Source organism: Cynocephalus volans, chromosome 8 (assembly GCF_027409185.1).
Source record: "Cynocephalus volans isolate mCynVol1 chromosome 8, mCynVol1.pri, whole genome shotgun sequence".
Classification (NCBI taxonomy): domain Eukaryota; kingdom Metazoa; phylum Chordata; class Mammalia; order Dermoptera; family Cynocephalidae; genus Cynocephalus; species Cynocephalus volans.
The window spans coordinates 50541965-50562886 of NC_084467.1; the positions used below are offsets into that span (position 1 = coordinate 50541965).

Genomic DNA, 20922 nt, shown 5'->3' on the forward strand with positions numbered 1-20922 from the left:
CTAACTTCTGTGATAACCAACACAGAAAGTTTGGAAGAGTCTCACTAGCCTGTGCCGCTGGGCTTCGGAACAATAGTATAGGTTCACAAGTTGCTGCGCCCCAGAAAACAGAATTTGAAAAAAGCTATGGAAAATCCTAGAAAGCTATAAATAGGCCTCCCTGTGGTCCCGTAGATCACACTTTCTAGAAAAGCCTGCACACTGAGCAGCCAGTGTCTTCACCATTTGGGGATTTTTGGCCTGGTGAGACACTCCCTGTCATTTACCTGGCTAACTCTTGCAGAACTCAGTATAGACTGAACTCCTTGGGAAACTTCCCTGAGCCCCTTCAGGCGGGTTAGCTGTCCCCTCGGCCACGGTGTTTCCTCCTGTCATATACTGATCTTCCTGCATTAAAATGCTCCATTTAGGATCCTTTCTCCCTCGCAGCAGACTGTGAACACCCTGAGAGCAGGAGCTTGTCTTCTGTATCCTGGCATCCCTCAAGCATTCATAGCCTGAGCTAGCACTTGTGGAAGGTACTGGGCTGCTAAGCCTGGGGGTAAGGCAGTGCCAGCTTCCTGCAGCTTCTATCACAGAAGGGGAGGCAGACAGTGTATGGTGTTTTAAAATTACCAATGTCTTCTTCGCTATGGAAGTCCAATGCCTCAGATCATTTAAAAGGGAGACTCCGTCTTTCCTAGAAGATCAGGGAAGCCCTTTCTGAGGAAATGACTGTGAGTTAGGAATAAATAGGAATTAGCCTGGCAGAGGGTTGGGGAATGGCATTCCAGGCAGAGGGAAGAGCAGACACTCAGGTCTTGAGGTGGGAAAGAGCATCCAGTGTTAGAGATTGAGAGCAGGAGTGGCATGGCAGTGGAGCTGGTGGGGCCAGCAGATGCTGCAGTCTCCTGCAGCCCAGCCTCTGTCTGTGCCCTGCCCCAGCACTTATCACCTCCTGCTTCCTGTTGTCATTATGCAGGTTTGAGGCTCTCATACCACACCCACTATATCATTTTGTGCATAGAATGTGTTTGTTGGATATTTGAATAAATGAAGCGCAATTCCAGTTCGAAACCATCTGTCTAGTTCCCTCATCACATTTGTAACTTCACTTGTCCAGCAAGTAGCAAGAAATACAATCTGTGTGGGTAAGATGCCTGAGACTCTGCCATTTATGAGAAACTCTACCATGTGGCATTCTTTTGACAGGAAGTCACTGTCAGTCACACTCTTCTTTATGCTTGGAGTTCTGTGAGAAGTGATAGTTAAGAATGGTGACCTAGAGATGCCATAAAGATTTATCACAGACAAGTCCTTTGCTTTTGCATTCTTTGAGATTGAAATGTGATATGTTAAACCAATTCCATTTGGTCCTGCTCCTTGCTAGCAGTGTGACCTTGGGCAAGTCACTTAACTTCTGCAGACCTTAGGTTGTCCTCTAATGTGTGCTCCTTGCTAGCAGTGTGACCTTGGGCAAGTCACTTAACTTCTGCAGACCTTAGGTTGTCCTCTAATGTTTGATGTTTTAGTAATACCTACTTGACAGTGTTAGTATCAAATGAGACTGTACATGTATATATACAGCATGGTGTCTGGTATGTAATGAGCACAAAATACTGAGAGCTGCTGCTCTTAGTATAATAATTACCGTCACTGATATTACAACGTTGGATGCTGTACATGGACCCAGAGTAAAGCAAAAACAGAACAAGCTTCCTAGTTTTCCCATGGCAGGCAAGTATGCTCTTTTGGTTTCTATTTGAGACTAGCCTACACATGGGACTTTTCCTCAGTGTTGTTTGGCTATTTAAAAGTAGAGTGTTTTATGATTGTTTTCAGCTTTCTTTCTTTCTTTTCTCTTTTTTTAAAGAGGATTTTATTTCATTTTCCTTTCTCACAGGAGTGATTGGAGCAGATGTGAAGGGGCACGGCCTCATCTGTGAGGGACAGCCAGTGACGTCACGGCTGGCTGTCATTTGTGGAACGTCTTCTTGTCACATGGGGGTGAGTCTGCCAGGCACAAAGGCAAGGCCACCGGACACAGTGGGAGGCAGCTGCTGGCTTCACTTCGTCCCTCTCCTCCCTTCTTGCCCTCTGTGCTTGGTCCATCCAGAAGCCCAGCCCTCCTTCTAGAGTCCTTGCGTAGACTGGCCATATCTTTTTCCAACAGCCAAATTCTTTAAAAAAAAAAAAAAAAAAACCACACACACGTGAAAAGGGCTGTGTCTGCCTTTGATGTCATCCTGTCAGGGAGCCCAGGCATGAGGAGTGAAATTGGATCCCAAGATGGCAAAGCCTCTGCTCCTCTAGCCTGATCTGTCCCTAATGGGTAGCCAGGTCTTCTCTGCAAAGGGGTGTCTGTTTTCCTTGGCTGCTGAACTCTCTCTAAGTCAATATAAATCCATCTTCCTGGGAGTGTCCTGATGATCTATAGAATTAGGCTGCATATCATGACTTCAAAAGAACACTGATAAGCAATTTTCACTTTGTTAATTTTTCTCCATGAATTAGTGGAAAGGCTTTCTCCAAGATTGCAGTTAAAATTTAGTGCCTGCCCTAAAATTTATATCTTCTTTAAATGCATGAGTCTGAAAGCATTCCATTTTGATAAGTACCTATTTCTACCATATTTTTATTTAAAAGTTATTGCTCTGTTAAACTTAGATGGACGACTCCTTGGATTTTTCCCAGACAAGTAAAATAGAGAGAAGGATGGGGGAGGAGCAGGGAGATGAGCAGAGATTAGAGTAGGATATATCCCAGGGCAGAATCACTGCAACTAGGGAGGAAATCGTGTGCCATGTGAAACTGCTTAGGAACTGTAGGGACCACTGAACCTTTTATACTGTTAAGTATTTTGGTTGAGTAAATATTGATATATTGACTTACTTACTGATCCCCGCTCTTGTGTCAGGCTGTGCTAAACCCTGGGGACATAAAGATGCCTTAGCCCCCCCCCCCCATTGGTGAGATAGAGACATAACAGATACTATAATGCAATATGTGGCCCCAAAATATACATTCAGCCTGAATTCATGATCCTGAGCATCTGTGATGTGCCAGGCACTGTGCAAGGTGGTTTCCCATGTGGCACATCATTTCGTAGAGATGGTGGAGCCAGTCCAATTGGTTTCCAGTCCCACTTCCTCCACTTACTAAATATGGGCCCTTGGACAAGGCCTCAGATTTCTCATCTGCAAAATGTGGAGAGTTTTTGTACCTGTCTCCAAGTGTGAGGATTAAATGAGGTAATACAAAGTGCTTCACATATGGGGAGCACTTCACAAAGTTAGCTCTTGCTTCCTAATGCTGCTGATGTTGAGCAGAAAGGGGACTGTGACTGCCTGGGAGAGGACCAGGGCTAGAGAAATCTGAGGTGACATTTGGACTGGACTTTAAGGGAGTAGATTTCCTTTTATTTGTTTCTCTGGGCTCAAGGCAGAGTCTTATATGGATCTTCTTTAACTAAGTTTAAAAATATTTCTGCCCCTCTGGCAGCCCTGTGGTAAGGCTTAGCTGTCCCTGAGGGAGACATCCATAGAAGCCTAAGGCCTCTCTAGAAGCAGGAACTGCCCACACAGGGCGTGGGCCCTTATTTCCCTTGGCATGAGTCTATACTCGTTAGCCTGATTTCACCAAACACTGATTTAAACTCATTTAAATCATCTCCTGTTTTCAAAGGGACAACTCTCATTTGGCTTCTTCTGTGAAATCTGAATTTCAGGCATTTTTACCCAACTCAATTCCCAGTTTCTGGGCAGAAGCAAATCTAAATGAACATGAGTGACTCTGTGATGTCCTGCTTCTTGGTCTTATTGTCTCTTAATGGGGATAATACTACTTTTCCTACCATATTCATTTTTACAAATTAGGAAACTGAGGTATAGAAAAGTCCAGCAATTTTCCCAGGCTCACAAAAATATTAAGTTGTGGAGCTGAGAATTCAAACCTTGCTCTGATTCCAAAGCTCATTTTCCTCATGCCTCACTGTATTGTGCATGATTATAATGTGCTCATAGAGGAATGGGGAAAAAGCATGGGCTCTCGAGTACTCCAGATGCAGGTTTGAACATCTGCTCGTGAACTTTTTGGCCCTAGGACCAGAGTGAGCCACTTAACTTCTCTGAGTCTCGGTTTCTTCATCCATCATATTGGGGGTAATGATGCCAGTCTCACAGGGTTGTTGGACAACATGCATTGTGTATGTATGTAGCTACCTCAAAGTAGACACTCAGAAATGGTGGGGATTCTTATTAAACTTTCCTAGTGATAGAAACGGCTGACATGAAGCAACTGTTTGGGCTTTAACGAGTTTGATGGGCAGCTGCAGTTGGTTACAATGAATGAGGGCCATAAAATGCCATTTTATTATGGTTGTGTTGTACTGGATATAAAGTCCCTACCCCCACCCCGCTTTGTACTCAAGAGTGGGAAGGGACCTTCTGGGCCAAGGGGATTAATCATCAGCTTTAATGTTATGTCATGAGGGCGAGACTATGGTCATGCTGGCATTGCAAAGTGCCTTTGATCTCGCTCAGGTGCTGGGAGCCCAGCAGGCCAGCAACAATGGCACCTTTGTGAGGTCTAGGAGAGGTGCATGTCTGAGGAAACACTCCCAGGGAAACTCAAGGACCCCCTTTGTTGTGGTTCTGGCACGTAAAACCACCAACTGTCAGGAAAAATTCACCAAACAGAACACAGGGACCAAAGGGAGCTGTGGGTTTTTCAAAAAGAAGTTTTCAACATGATCTAAAGGATTCTCTTTTTTCCTCTCTGCTCACTTCTCATGTTTCCAATTCAGGGGGTTAATTCAGATACAATTCCCAGGAACATTTTGTTCATGATCCCGATTGTCTCTTTCTCGGTCACCCAAAAAGAATGAATGAATGAAAGAATGAAAGAAAGAATGAATGACCAAGTAATTGAGTATTGGTAAATACTTAGAAGCTCTCTGCCTTCAAGTTCCTGTTATTTCCAGGAATCAAGAGAAAAGGCCTGAGGTTAAACATAAGACGTACTAATCAGGCCTTTGATATTTTAGAAAATACAAGTGTGGGCTGCAAATTTATCTTCCTTGTGGGTGATTTAATTAACAAGGAAAAAAAAAAGATGTTCTTTTTTTAACTCCATGAAAGCAGAGCTGCTTGTTCAGAGTTAATTACTACAAGTCACCAAAACCCAAGATAATACACAGCAGAGGTTAGCCAGGGGTTGAAAAGTCATGGGGTCAGAGGGAGCCCATCCTTGCCATTGCTCCAGCACCCCTTTTCTTGGGCTGTCAAGTTGGGTCGTAACTTGGCAACTTGTCTTCCAGTTCGCATGTCAGATGTGGGGTAGGGGTGGGGAGGAGTATTGAAGAGGTAAGATTTGAGCAGAACAATGCCTGATAAGAGCTGGGAAATACGTACATCTCCATCATAAATCTCTCAGAGCTGAAGTTTTCTCACTCCTGCCTGGGTGAATTTGGAGATAGTGGTTCTCTATCACTGAGTGGACGTGGAGTCTCAGAGACATAGGCTCATGTGCTGGCCCTGCCCCACCACTTACTGTGTGAATTTGGCTGAGATACTTCATCTTTCCATGCCTCAGCTTCTTCATCTGATAAATGTGGGCAGTAGTATTTACCATAAAGTTGTGTTCAGGATTCAATTAGGTAATCTGTGTAAACAGCTTGGCACTGTACCTGGCACAAAATACCAAATATGGTGTTGTTATTAAAAATGATTCCTTAAGGCTAGAATGATCCATGCAATAATGGATTAGAATTACAGACATTAGTATGAATTCATATGTAGCCTAACATAGATACAGATGGATATATATAAAAATTATGGGTATGTGTGCATATCAAAATAAGTTAGTAAATGTACATATATATCCTAGCTCTTTCAGCTGAGTAAACCTAGAAGCAAGGACACTCCAGTAGCTAGTTGTTACAAATACACCTAGTGCCCAGATATTGGTTTCTAATACCATTATCCAATAAAAAGAACCAGGACTCCTTGGAGAAATGGTTGATTCAAAGTGGGCAAGAAATATACAAGATGAACCTGAAGCATCTTGTGATGCTAGAAAGTAAGGAAGGGCTCAAATTAAAAAAAAAAAAAAAAAGAAAAGATGAAAGTATATCAGAGAGAGGCAACTGAGGGAACTCCCAGTGGCCAAAACAGGAACAACTTAGGCAGTAAAATAAGGGATTATTGGATTATAAACCAAAGTATAATGTAAATATCTGTGAGTTCATATTGATATTATTAAATGACTGAATAAATAAATGAATGAACAGAAGAGACAAATCTCCCATTACAGAAGAATTCCAAATAATTTATGCAGATGTTCCACCATCAAGGATGTGGAACATAACTTCCCACTCCTCAAGTGCAGGCTTTCTTCCAAAAAGTACAGTATAGAGAGAAAGGAAAAGAGTAATTTTAGATTGGAGAAATCTCACTACCACGGCGAGGTGATCAAGGTCAGCATCAGCAGCGATAAGTCATATTGACAGTATGTATAACTGCAGTCTAATCATCATAAAAACATCAGACAAATCACAGTTGTGGGACGTGTTACAAAATACCTGACCAGTACTCAAAACTGTCGGGGTCATCAAAAAACAAGGGAAGTCTGAGGAACTATCACAGCCCAGAGGAGCCATGACAACTAAATGTGGTATCCTGAATGGGATCTGGGGACAGAAAAAGGACATGTGGTAAAAACTAATGAAATCTCAGTAATGTGTGGGTAACAGATCAACATCGTGCATTAATTGTGACATATGTACTTAGCATATTAATGATAGGGAAACTAAACTGGGTGTGGGGCAGATAAGAACTCCACTATTCACAGCTTTTCTATATTCTAAAACTACTCTAAAATTAAAAGTTTATTTTTCAAAAAACATCTATCAATTCTTTACTCATTAAGAAAACATTTTTCTGTATTTGCCTGGCTAAATGCTAAGGGTCTTAAATAAGATAAAATGTCATGCCTGCCTTGAAGGAGCTCAGGTGCATTGAGGCAGACAGACAACAAGGGAGATAACTACAATACAAAACGGTAATTGCTATAGTGAATGCATGACTGGAGTGAGGTGGGAATTTGGAGAAGAGCCGGCTCAAGTCTTCCATAGACAAGGAAGTTTTCCTATAGGAAGTGATAGTTGTAGGATCGTGGTTCCCTGCTCGCACCGGGACACTGTACCTTCCAGTGCAGGTTCAGGTTCTCGGCTCCGTCCTCACTTTTCTCCACTTTGTTTTTCTCTGCTCCGTCCACAACCACGCAGCTGACTTCCCTTGCTGCCTGGGTGGGATGGGCGCTGGTGCAAGCCCGTTGGGAGGACACCACAGGAAGGGAGAACAGCCATGTGCCTTGACCTGCTGATCTCCTGTTAATAGGATGTCACAGCTAAGAAGTTAGTGAGCAAGTGGGACCAGTTTCTCTGTCTTGGTCCCTTTAGCAGGTGACATTGGCAGAGGTCATTGAGAGAGTTAGGAGTGGGAGAGGAGTCTATATGATACAATAAGACCACAGTTACACCTACCCATGAAAGCACTGGGAACTATTCCTGAAGTGCCTCTTTCCCTCTTCAATTACCAGAACATACTGTTGTCAGCCCTCTGGGAACCATCATTTTCAGGCCACTTTCCATATGGAGGCTAGCCCTGGGGCCCCACAAACTTGCATATATGAGGATACTTCAAAAAGTTCATGGAAAAATAGGATTAAAAGGTAATGCAAATCTTTTTATGAACTTTTTGAAGCACTCTTGTATTGAAACAAACTCTGTGCTAGGCATTGGTCTGGCAAGGAGAGGGTTGATGCAGTTCATGAAAGACAGACTGTGCATTAATGATGAGCAATGAAAGACAGACCAGGCATTGAAGAAGCTTCAGGTAGCTTGTTTCTCCTGGCATCTGAGGCAGGAGAGTTTTACACTCTGCTGGACTGAGTATGTTTAATACCCCTGGTCCCAGGCAATAGCACCCCAGCCTCAGTCATCATGAGGAGACAGGCAATAATACCAGCTGCCACCAGCTAGTATCAGTAAGTAAGGTGTACCAGGCACCTTACTGAATATTTTCTATCATGTAATCAGCTCAGCAGTCCTATGAAGTAGGCACTGTTACTGTCCCCATTTTACAAATGAGGAAACTGAGGCCAAGAGTGGTTAAGTGTGTCACACAGTGTGCTAGAAGGAGACTCTTGTCTCAGAGAACTGCGCCCAAAGTCCATGCTCTTCCCTTTCAATTGAATAGGTTTTCTCAAAAGCTTAGAGGAGAGGGAGAGAAGACACAGTTAAAATATGGGCAAACATGGGGAAACTTTCAAGCAGACATTTCACCAAAGGAAAGATTTAACTCACAGGCACCTGAGAAGATGCCCAACATCGTTAGTCATTAGGAAAATGCAAATTAAATCCACAGGGAGACATACTATACACCGTTTTCAGAGGTGGGGAACTGTAACTCTCAGACACTGCTGGCGACCACTTTGGAAAACAGTTTAGCAGTTTATTACATGTCAACGTACACCTACTGTGTGATCCAGTTACTCTGCTTTTGTAAAAGCATATGCGCATACCAAAATGTGTATAGGAATGTTCATAGCAGCTTTATTTGTAGTACAGGTGGAATATCCCTAATTCGAAAATCCAACATTCGAAATGTTCCAAAATCCAAAAATTTTTGAGCACTGACACGAAACTGAAAAGAAATGCTCATTGGAGCATTCTGGATTTAGGATTTTCAGATTAGGGATGATCAACCGGAAGTATTCTGCAAATATTCCAAAGTTCAAAGAAATCTGAAATCCAAAACACATCCTGTTCTAAGCATTTCTTTTTTTTTTTTTTTTTTGTCTTTTTCGTGGCCGGCACTCAGCCAGTGAGTGCACTGGCCAGTCCTATATAGGACCCGAACCCGCGGCAGGAGCGTCGCCGCCTGCGCTCTCAGCACCGCACTCTCCCGAGTGCGCCACGGGCTCGGCCCCTGTTCTAAGCATTTCTGATAAGGGATACTCAGCCTGCAGTCCAAAAGTGGAAACAACCCAGATGTCTATCAACAGTGAATAGACAAACAAACTCTTGGTATATTGTTATCATGGTATACTACTAACAACAAAAGGGAATGAACTACTAATATAAGATACAACATGAATTAATCATAATATAATTAAGCTGAGTGATAGAAGCCAGACAAAAAAGAGAACTGGATAGTACCATTGTTTAAAATTTTAGGAAATGCAAACTAATACATAGCGACCAAAAGCAGATCAGTGGTTGCCTGGTGAGGAGTGGGCACAGTGAGGGCAGGAGAGTAGGACAGCAGAGGAGCACAAGGAAAGATTTGGGGGTGATACATATGCTTATCTTAATTGTGGTAATGGCTTCACTGGTGTATGCTATGTCAAAACTTATCAAATCAGACATTTTCAATATGTGCAGTTTATTGAATGGTAATTATAGCTCAATAAAGCTTTTTTAAAAAACAAAAAAGAATACCAGAAAAAATAACAATAATAATAGTATCTGCCATCATTTACGTGGTGCTTACTATATTTCAGGCACTATTCTCAATATATCTATAAAAATTATTTTGTCCTTATTTAAAGAATAGTACATAGTGGGCAGTCAGTAAATACTGGTTTTCACTTTTTTCCTTCCAACTCAAATTCTCTAGCTGCTCTGACATATTTTATTCCTTTGGCTTCTAGCTGTTTTAGTGGTACTGATTTGTATCTCGGATGGAGCTGACTTGCTTAGTGGGTCTGTGTTTCCTGTGCCTGCTCTCAGCTCACCCTGTCCAGTTCAGAAATGGATGCGTAGTATATGCTTAGTGACTGCTTGGCTGGATTGCCTTTGCTCCCATGGGGAAGTGTACAGGTGATTGGATTTTCCAGGTCTCTTCTCACTCCTTCTCCATCCAATGGGGTCATCATTCAACACCTGTCTCTACTGAGTGAGGCCTGACTGACTGGGAGAAGTCTGATGCTGTAAGTCTGTTTCCCACACCCATCTCACCAGAGAAATCAGGGAATTTACTTGGTGTCTCTGTGAAGTAAGATTTTACTTCAGTGGGACCTGGGTTAGTAATCAGCCACTCTTTCTTCTCTCCTTGACCAAGGCAGTCTTCTAGAATTTTCCATCCCCATCCCCACCCCACTCGCCACCCTGTACCCTTGGGAGGAGAACATGTTCTCTTCCCCCTGGGGCTCATTAGAATGCACCTAGGCCGACTGGTTCTGTATCCCGATCTCCACTCTGTTGCGAAAAGACAGATAGGGAGCCTGTGGCCTTCGTGTCTTTGGGCTATAATCAGAGAAAAGCCCCCCTTCAGACCATGCCATGTCCTTACAGCTGGGTAATGTCCATAATGGCACTTTACAGCTTTCTCAGACCATCTGAGGAAAAGTCCCCAAAAGCAAATGGTGTGGCCTGGATGTGGGACAGCTGTATTCTTCTAGGATCATGCGGCTCTGGACAGGGTCTGTTTGTTAGAGGAGCAGAGGATGCACAACATCATTAGTTACAAGGGAAATGCAAATAAAAACCACAGTGAAATCCACTATATGCCTATTAGAATGGCTAAAATTGTGGCGAGAATGTGGGGAGCTGGAACTTTCATGCAGTGCTGGTAGGAATGTGAAATGGTGCAACCACTTTGGAAAACAATTTAGCAGTTTCTTAAACAGTCACACCTACTGTGTGATCCAGCCATTCCATTCCTATAAAATCTGGCCAGGGCTGTCTGGTCCCATGTTTCTGGAAGCCCACCAGGAACACAGAAAAGTCAGGTGAAACGAGGCCTCTCAGAAGGTCAGAAAGAAAAGCCTTTGGCGAGAGTCTATCTGTCAACTTGCCTGAGCCCAGCTTTGCGCAAGACTGCTGCTTGCCTGGAAGAATGCTAGAAGTAGATGGAAAAAATGGGGCAGCTGTATTTCAGCTCCCTCATGATGAGCTGCACAGGCTGGAGGTTGGGATGGGAGTGGCAGATGGGAGTGGAAAGTTCTAGAGGACTGCCTAGGTGGAGGAAAATTAGCAACAGTGACAATAAGAGCTAATACTTATTGCATGTTTAATTATTATGGTCTAAGAAATTTGGATTTTTTTAACCCTCATAATAACTTTATGCACTTACCAGAATTATCCTACTAATTTACAGACACTGAAACTGAGGCTCAGAGAGACAAATTACTTACCCAAGCTCACCTAGCTAGTAAGTCCTATAGATAGGTTTGCAACTCAGGCTGTTGGATTCCAGAGCTCATACTCTTAACTCGAAGCAGTACAATGAGACACAGGCTGTAGGAGGGGTTGGCTGTGCCCATGCGTGTTTTGTGGAAATGGTGGTAGAGTGATTATAAGGCAGATCTTTTCCAGAGCCTGATGAGAACTGCAGAGTTAGGGCTGGCTCACACTAGACCACAGTGTGCTCTCATGTTCCCTTCTTCCCAGTCTTCCAAATCACTGCCTTTCAAAGAGGCCACCAGCCTAATGATAACAATAAAAATAAATAACATCACTTGTCAGCATCATCCCCTGGGAAGAGAGTATTTATGAGACTCCTTATTTAATCTTCCCTATTTCCCTGCTGCTCTGTGGTCAAGCACTGAATTTGGCAATTTGAAGACATGCGGCTGACTTCCCAACTCATGAAGATGTTTTTGTATTCATTTGGAAAGGCATGAAATGAAAACCACATTGATTTTTTTTCCCCCTTTTTCTGCTTACCACTCATCTACCGAGTGGGTGATTCTGATTCTGTGGCTGCTGAGAGTTACCTAACAGTTACAAAAGGGTTTGTGCTTTTCCAGGAGTGCAGGTGTGGGTGAAGCAGGTAATGAAAACAGCTACTGTGGAGCCTTTACAAAGAACTGGGTTCCGCTCCAAGTGCCTCAGCGTGCACGACCTCATTTAGTTCCACAGACATTTAATTCAGAGGTTTTAGTATTTTCACCTTATTGTTCTTCCCTTTTGTTTCCATCCGCTTCTCCCACTCTCTTTGTGTACTCCAAGTGCCTTATTTTTCATAGGTTAATTAGATTTTCATATTTTTTGAAATTATCCCAAGAGCCTTCGGAAGTTCAGGGTAGTTTCTACTCTTTTACTTAACCAATTGTTAGAGCCCCAGGAGAAATAACATCTCAGAGACCAAAGATCCCAGAAGAATCAATGAGAAGTTTTTTGAGCAATCATTGCTAAAGGAGTGAGATTGAAAGTCCCTTCCTAATGAACCTTCTACTAGTCCGAAAAAAAAAAAAAAGTGTAAATGGTAAGATCCAGTGGACATTTTGTCTACATTCTTATGGACTTGGGAATATTCAGTTCAAAGAGAACTGAAGCCTTAAATCCTACGGAAGTGAATGTTACTGAGATACCGTATATTTTTAAAACCATTTTATTGAAAGATAATTCATATACCATAAAATTCACACCCTGCTGTGTATTTTTTAAACTTCTAGAGAATGGAGTTTAGTGATGTTGGAGAAAGAGAAAGATTTAGTGCCCGTCTTTTAGGTTATACCATGGAATGATACCAGCACGTGGTCTTTATTACTTAGGAAGATAACAGAGGCTATCACAAAACAGTGCATTTCTATTTACTGCACTTAGCATTGTACTTGAAATATAGCAGATGTCTAGTAAATGTTGGATGAATACACGGGCGGAAGGACACACAGAAAAATACCAGGTAGTAACCATAAAGGTCTGTTGAAGAGCAAGTAATGCCACACCACTTTGATTTCCATTTTTTGATTGAGTGGCAGCCTTTGCAGCAAAAGGGAGATACAGCATGTGAACGCTCTGGTTTTCAGTTAGGCTTTAGGTTTTTTTACTTGATTAACTGACCCTTCTCCTGTGGCACAGCTGCATTCATCAGTTTAGTCACACAATTCCATCCACACAGCAACTGAGTTGTTCACTGAATTATCCCTTGAAGCAGGCCAAAAGTGAAATATAAAACTGATAGGAAAGCATCAACAACATCCAATTGCCAAGTTTGTATTTGGGCTTTTCAACCAGTGATGTTAGCCTTGTGTGGAGCCAGGCAAAGACTGAGCCATAATTCTGTTGGTTGAGGGAACATTTAACTGGAGTGTGCTTTTGGATGATTGGTTGGCTGCCCAGGTGCTACTTGACTTAGACCAGCCATGAGACCTCCATGACCTATGTTCCTGTCATCTGTCTATATATTAGTCCGTTTCTATTGCTTATAACAAAATACTTGGAACTGGGTAATTTTTAAGAAAACAAGAGTTATTGCTCACAGTTTTGGAGGCTGGGAAGTCCAAAGTCTAGGGAACACATCTGGTAAAGGCCTTTTTGGTGGCAACAGTGACTCAGGGTTCTCACATAGCAGGATGGCAGACCACAGAGAGAGACTCTCATGTGCTCTCTTTTCAGAGCCCTCAGAACCATGCCCATGACTATCATTATTAATCCATTCACTAGGGCATGGCCCTCAGAATCTAATCACCTCTTCAAGGCCCCACCTTTCAATTACTATAATAGGATTTCCCACCCTAAACAGTTACAATGGGGATTAAGCTTCAATGAGTTTGGGGGGCCATCCAGTCCACTACAGTCTACATGATACAATTAACTGAATGTTTCTCAGGCTTCCATATAACCCCTAGCTGAGAGATTTGCTATGATCTTGGAAGAAAGGGTTAGGTTCTCTGGAATTAGGCAAATGGCCTGTAGAAAAGAAGGAGAGCCCACGGAGAGAACGGTCAGTTATTTTTATACATGTATTCATTTCTGATGTGCGGGACACCAATTTTCACGTACCTGTCTACCCAAATACACTCACAGTTAAAATGGTCCTGAGTACTAAATCTGATGGCCTCACTCTCCCGGTAAAAAATTTTTGGCAAGTCTCCTGAATCCTAGCTGGGCATAGAAGATTTTGCCTGATCTGGGCCCTGCCCACCTCTGACCCCATCCCCTGCTATCTCTCACCTTTTATACTGTATTCTAACAGGTGCATCCACACACTCTTATCTGAATTCCATGGGGCCAGATCCATCTGGGACTAGAGAATGGCTGATTTTAGACAGTTAATAGTGTATATATTCAATATATTCCATAACACTGCCAGTGATGTTTGGGACAGCACCTATAATCATACACATTAATATTTCTACAGTAAAACTTTTGAATATTCACATCAAGGAAGTTAAATAGGCTCTAAATGGCTTGATCTGTTCTGATCAGATTTTACCACAATATAAATCATGAAAACCTTTTGGTATTTGGAAAGGTTTGGATTAAAGAAGTGTGTAGACCTGTACTTAAACTTCTTGAAAAAAGCATGTACTCTCTCAGTCTTCTGGACTTTGGGCATTTTGTTTTCTCTGCCTGAAATGGCCACATCTCCCTTTTGCCTGTTGAGTAGCATCATCACGAGAATCGTCATTGTTGTAACTCACACTTATTGAGCATTTACTTTGTTACTCCCAGCAAACTCTCTGGGGTGGTTCTCATTGTATTATGACCCCAGGGTTCAGATGAGGAAACTGAGGCTTGGAGAGGTCACAGAGCTAGAAGAGATGGAGCTGAGGTTGAACCAAAGCACGGATACCCACAAGCCCGTATTCTTAGTCACTACACTAAGCTGTAGTTCAGGTGTCATCTCCCTTTGTGAGGCCCTCTTCCTTTCCTCCGCCACATTTAGTTGAATGCGCTTCCTGTGGGCCTTCCTAGCTCTTTGTGCACTGCTCAGTGCAGCATTTATCATCCTCTGTCTTCCCCACAAGGCTGAACTCGAAAAGTCTACTTCAATGCTCTGTCTCTCAGGCATATAGTAGGTATTTAACACATGGGTTATAATCAGGTTAGCCCAAAGAGTTATGGTAATAGATGACAAATAATTTTAACCTCAGTTAAATAGACAGTAAACACTAAATCACAAGTTCAAGGATGTAAAATTTGGATCTAAAAAAGAAAAACACTCAAAAAGGAAAAGGCTACTCGGGTTTATGCATCATATGTAAAGAAGAGGAATTTTGTTGGGGACAACAGTTCAAGGACAATCAGGGAACATGTTTATACTTAAGAATATGACAGCTAGGATTTATTAAATACCATGTGCCAGTTTTCTGCTAGGTAGTCTGTATATAGAATTTCTAATCCTCACAACAAATAATGTGATACTAATTTTAGAATCCCCGAATGAACAAAAATAACAGCTGTATAAGAAAGAGAAAGATGTGGTAACTATGTTTTAGATCAGAATAAAGGGTTAAACAAAAGTTAAATGTCACATAAAATAGCCCATTAGAATACATTTTCCCTTCTAAGAGATGATAGAATTGAGGTCAGAGAGGTTACAGGCTAGTACTATATGTGGTCTTTTATATGTGTTCTTTGAACATGTTAACATGGCACCAGAAGTATATCCTACTCTTCTCCCTGAGACTAGGTCCAGTTTTGAGCTCTGCTTTTGAAAAGACCTACTGAAACCTCCAAGGAACCACATAATACAAAGCTGTAATATTAATGAGAAAGTGGGCCCCACCAACAAAGCTTGGGATGGTTAAGAGAGATGGGGTAGTTCTGACTGTTTAAGAGAAACCTTAGGGGTTGGCTCAATTATTTTCTTGTTTATGAAAGTTTTTGTGATCATTAAATAACTTTTTCTTGGTGCTTTAGAGTTTGTAAACTGCCTTAGGAATTTGATGCTCAGAATGATAAAGTGAAGCAGTCAGAGCAGGTACCAAGTGATTTGTCCAGCGTCCCACAGCTAATAAGTGACAGTGCCAAGGCTCAGATACATGTCTGAGCAAACCCCTGAGCCAGTTCCGTTACATCTTAGTTGGCCATCTTCATTGCATTAGTCCATTTCTGTTGCTTACAACAAAATACCTGGAACTGGGTGATTTATAAAGAAAAAGAAATTTATTGCTTATAGTTTCTGAGGCTGGGAAGTCTGAAATCCAGGGAACACAACTGGTGAAGTTCTTGTTAGTGGTGACAGTGATGGCTGAGTATCACATTATGAAAATGGTGGAGCAGAGAGAGAGAGACAGACCCTTCTTTTAAAGCCCTCAGAACCATGCCCCTGACCACCATTTTTAATCTATTGACTATAGCATAGTCCTACAGTCTAATCATCTCTTCAAGGCTCCACCTTTCAGTTACCATAATAGGATTTCCCAGCAGTTATGGTGGGGGCCGTTTCTAACACGTAAGACTTGGGGGACACAATTCAAATTTCAGTGAGTTTTGGGGGGATATAATTCATTCCACTATGTTCATTTACTCAAATTGAAGGATCCTGCAGCTTGTGAAAGTCTGGCTTATTATAGGAAAGGCTCCTGGTTCTATGTCACTAATCACCATTGTGACTGTAAATTCCTCACTGAGCTGTAAGCCAGTGGTTCTCAATTAATGTGCATAAAAAGTACCTGGGGAACTCCTTAAAAAATGCAATTCCTCAGGCTCTACTCCCATATTGTCTGAACCAGTAAGTCTTGCTGGGAAGGGTATTTAAGAATCTGTCATTTTAACATGTGCCAAGGTGATTCTAATGGAAGACTTTGCAGAAAAACTGCTTCAAGCTCCTTCATAGTAGCAAGTGTATCTTTTCATCATTATTTCCTCAGTGCCTAGCAGAGCACCTTGTACATAGATGGTACTCTAAATTTATTCTTGATGAACGTAAGAGTGAAGTAAATAAATGTAAAACTAATGTAAAATGAAGGCAGTCAAGTTGTAAAGATTGTGAAATTCTTATTTTCTCACAAAAAGCAGGATGAAATGAAACAGTGGGAGACTCCATTTGCAGCTTTGTGCAGAAACCCAGAAACCAAAGCACAGACACACCAGAGCACAACAGGAAACCACAAAGGCCTAAGATCTTTCAGTGTAAATAGGAAGTCATGGTTTACTTTTGAGCCCACAGTCCGAGCCTAAGTGCAGAGTTTAATCCAGCTGTCTGCCCAGTCTTTCTTTCAACTTGGGCACAGATGAAAGATGATGCCACCTGGGTAAAAGCATTTTAAAATGTTTGTCCTGACCAGGACTTAGAGCAAGCCTCTTTTGTTTGTGCTGGTGAATAATTTGGTACACAGGTGCAGTTTGGACTTGAAAGCATTAATTGGTCTCCGTGGTTTTCCCTGCAGTGAGGTTTGAAACCCCCATCTTCGTCCACAAAGTAATCTTAATCCACATACATTTATAAAGCATTCGCCATTGACTACGGTCTTTCATATACTCCATCTGTGGACCTTTGGGTCCAGGTGCATAGTAATGGGACATTGGTGGACACTTAATGTGTATGCTCTGTTTGTTGAGTCAACATCTGCAATTTCATTTGACTACTCCTATTACATTGGGAAGTAATAAATAAGTTACAAATTATCATCATTTTGGATTAAGGAAAATATAGTGTGGCAGAAAAGACATGTAAATCACATAGACCTGTGTTCACATCCAAAATACTTAAGCTTTTTTATCAGAGTGCCTTCTTTTCTTCAGCGCATTGTTTTGAGCATCTACTATGTGCCAGGCACTGGAGTGAAAATGGTGAGTAGAAGTAGACATAGACCTTACAGTCTAGTGGAGGGATGGATACCAAGCAATCACAAAAGAATACAATTATAGGCCTTGGTGAGTTCTTTGCTTTCATACCCTGCTGGTAGAAGTATAAATTGATGCAGTCTCTTTGGAAAACAGTGAAGCATTGTCTGATAAATTTGAACATGCACATGCTCTACACTCCACCAATTCCATTCATAGGTAAAAACCTGGAGAAACTATTGCACCTGTGTACTAATGTGTGCCCAGAGACAAGTACAAGAGTATTCATAGCATTATTTTTTATAATAATCCCAAATATAAATCAACCCAAATTTTCATCAATAATAGAATTAATAACTAAATTGTATCATAGTCATATAGTTAAATGAAGGGACTACAGCTACATATAACAACATATATGAATCAAACGATTTTAAGTGAAAGAAACAAGACATGAAAGAAATATGTACAGAATTATTTCATTTGTAGAATATTTAAAAAGAGGCAAAAGAGATAATGCATTTCAGGGACGCCTACATAGACACTAAGCCTAGAAAGACAAAGAATAGAATGATTGCCACAAATACCAGGACAGTGGTAAATTACATGGCTTGGAGGTGGTGGTTTTGAGGGAAAAAGCTGCCTTCAGGAGGGGCTTTAGGCAACTGGCATCTACTGGTGAAGGATGCATGAGTAGTTATCAGTCATTAAAGTGTTCATATATATTTTATACACTTCTATTTATGTATGCTATGTAAGTTATAAAGCAGAGGACCAACCACGAGAACATAAAGTCAAGTAACTATATAGTTTGGGTGGTCAGGAAGGCTTCTGTAAGACAGTGATACGTGAGCTGATAGATTTTGATTAGGTAACTAAACAAAGAGACGTGGGGAGGAAGGAGGGTTGTGTGTGGTAGTGGTCAAGAGAAAAGTGGTCCAGGAAGAGAGCACAGCAGGGTAATGGGAGGGAAATTGACAACTGTGTTGTGGGGCAGGAGGGAAGAATGGTACGAGTTAAGACTGGACAAGCAAAAGGAAGCAGGACAGGTTGTTCTGGTAAGCCTTATGAGGGATTTTGGTCTTTTAAGATAACTGAAATGTTTTGAGCACAGTGGGTAACATTACTGGATTTACAAAGGATAGAAATAATTGCAGCTTAGAGAATAGATTGGAGAGAGACCAGAGTGGATGCTGGGAGACCAAATAGAAGGAGATCAGGAGTCTGAGTGAGAGATGATATCATGGTAGCTTGTTTTGGATTATAACAGGGGATTTGGAGAGAGAAGTGGATATATTTGAAAGATGTTTAGAAGATAAAATCAGTAGCACTTTTTTGGCAGTGAAAACTGCCAAGGTTGCAGGGTAGATGCAATAGAGGCTTCCTAAGTGTCTCACCCAATCTTCTGTGATTAGCTGCTGCCGACTGAGCAGAGATATCTGCAGAGAGAGCGGCAGGCTCTCAGGCATTCCTTGAACAGACTGGACTCATAGGACAGAAACTTTTGGTTAACACTGTCAGCTATGCTTTTATATTAAATGTTTTAAATGTTTGACTTTTGGCTCTTATCAAAAGTCTTACAAAGAAGTAACCATATGGTCACAATATTACTTTGTAGTAATCCTACCAAAAATACCTAACCTAAATCTAATCATGAGGAAATGTCACAAATCCAAATTGAGGGGGTTTCTAAAAAATAACTTGCCTCTACTCTTCAAAAATATCAATGTCAGAAAAGGTAAAGAAGACTGAAGGAGGGTTCCAGATTAAAGGAGAGTAAAGAGACATGACAACTTAAGGGCATGTCTTATGCGGAATTGGATCCTAGACTACAGAAACTTTTTACATTTACTGTAAAGGACATTTAGTAGACAACTGATGAAATTTTAATAAGTTCTATAGATTAGATAATAGAATTATATTTTTGCTTATTTCCTAATAGGATAATTGTACTATAGTTATATGAAGGAATATCCTTGTTTTTATAAAATACACACTGACATATTTGGGAGTAAATGGGCATTGTATCTGCAGCTTACTCTCGAATGATTCAGAAAAAAAATTATATATACATACATGTGTGCAAATATGTGCATGTATATATGTATGAACGTAGTGCTTATGAAAAACATTGGGAAAATCTGGGTGAGGGCATACAGGAATACTTTTTATTATTTTTTCAAACTTTCTGTAAGTCTGAAATCATTTTTGAATAAAAAGTTAAAATATATCAAAAAAACGCAGAAGAAATAGCTATGTGAAGGTCATGCCTATTTGCTATAACCATGCTGATGGGTTAATATGTCATTCATTCTACTCCATATAAAATCCCACTCGAGAATTTAGAATTCACTGTTTTTAAAAGTGTTTTTAAAAGTTGTTTAATCTGAACTGGCAATTTTCTTCTTTCTAGTAATAAAAGCTATATAACTGATTACATTTTTCTCCTGGCCCTAGAAGGCAAGAAGCTCAGAGTTGAAATTTAACACTTAAGCTAAAATTTTGAGCCTTTTGTATAGCATATTTTCATGCTTCTTTTCAGTAGTTTTGTATAGCTTCTATTTATGCATCACTATGATACCTGTGTGTGTCGGGCAGGGGGATGTATAAAATATCTCAAACCCTTTGTGTTAGCTTCTCATGGCTGCTACTATAACAAATTACCACAAACTTGGTGGCTTAAAACAACACGTATTTATTTTCTTATGTTTTTTCTGGAGGCTAGAAATCCAAAATCAGTTTCACTAAGCCAAGATCAAGTGTCAGCAGGGCCATGCTGCTTCTGGAGGTTCTAGGGGAGAATCTATTCCTTGGCTCTTGAAGCTCCTGGTAGCTGCTGGCATTCCTTGGCTTATGGATGCATCACTCTAGTCTTGACTTCTGAGGTCACATTGCCTTCTCTTCCTCTGTGGTCATAACTCCCTCTGCCCAGATAGTTATGATTCATTTAAGGCCTACCTGGATAATCCAGGATTATCTCCCCATCTCAAGACTTTTAACATAATCACATTTGCAAGTCTTTTTTTGACAAAAAAGGTAACATTCATAATTTTCAGGAATTTGGGCATTGGTACATTTTGAGGGGCCATCATTCAGCCTACCACATCCTGTATGAAAAGAAGTGACATATATATATACATCTTTTAAAGTAAATAAAAATAAAATGTACTAGTTTATTTGAGAAATGTAAAGTTCTCTTACAATCTAATTTGTGTATAGTGAAGGAGTGTAGATAAAACAAAGGAATCGAATTCCTGTATAGCGACTTTTAATTGCTTTTATGAGTTGCATCTAGTTTTCTATTATGTTTCCTATTTGTTTATTGCTGTAGTAGAGAAATATATTTGGGTTTTTTAAAAAAAAATAAATTATCTATTAATATGAAACAAATAATGCCTATGGGATTTCCAATAAAAGGA

At 40.9% G+C, this 20922-nt stretch overlaps 1 protein-coding gene across 16 annotated transcripts in view; it reads left to right on the plus strand.

Moving 5' to 3' along the window:
- FGGY (FGGY carbohydrate kinase domain containing) overlaps positions 1 to 20922 on the plus strand; it is a 433428-nt gene that overhangs the window by 237318 nt on the left and 175188 nt on the right. For all 16 annotated transcript variants that reach the window (XM_063105670.1, XM_063105668.1, XM_063105673.1 and 13 more), the window contains one exon: positions 1883 to 1986. In XM_063105670.1, the coding sequence (XP_062961740.1) occupies positions 1883 to 1986 (104 nt within the window). The remainder of the gene's footprint in view (positions 1 to 1882; positions 1987 to 20922) is intronic.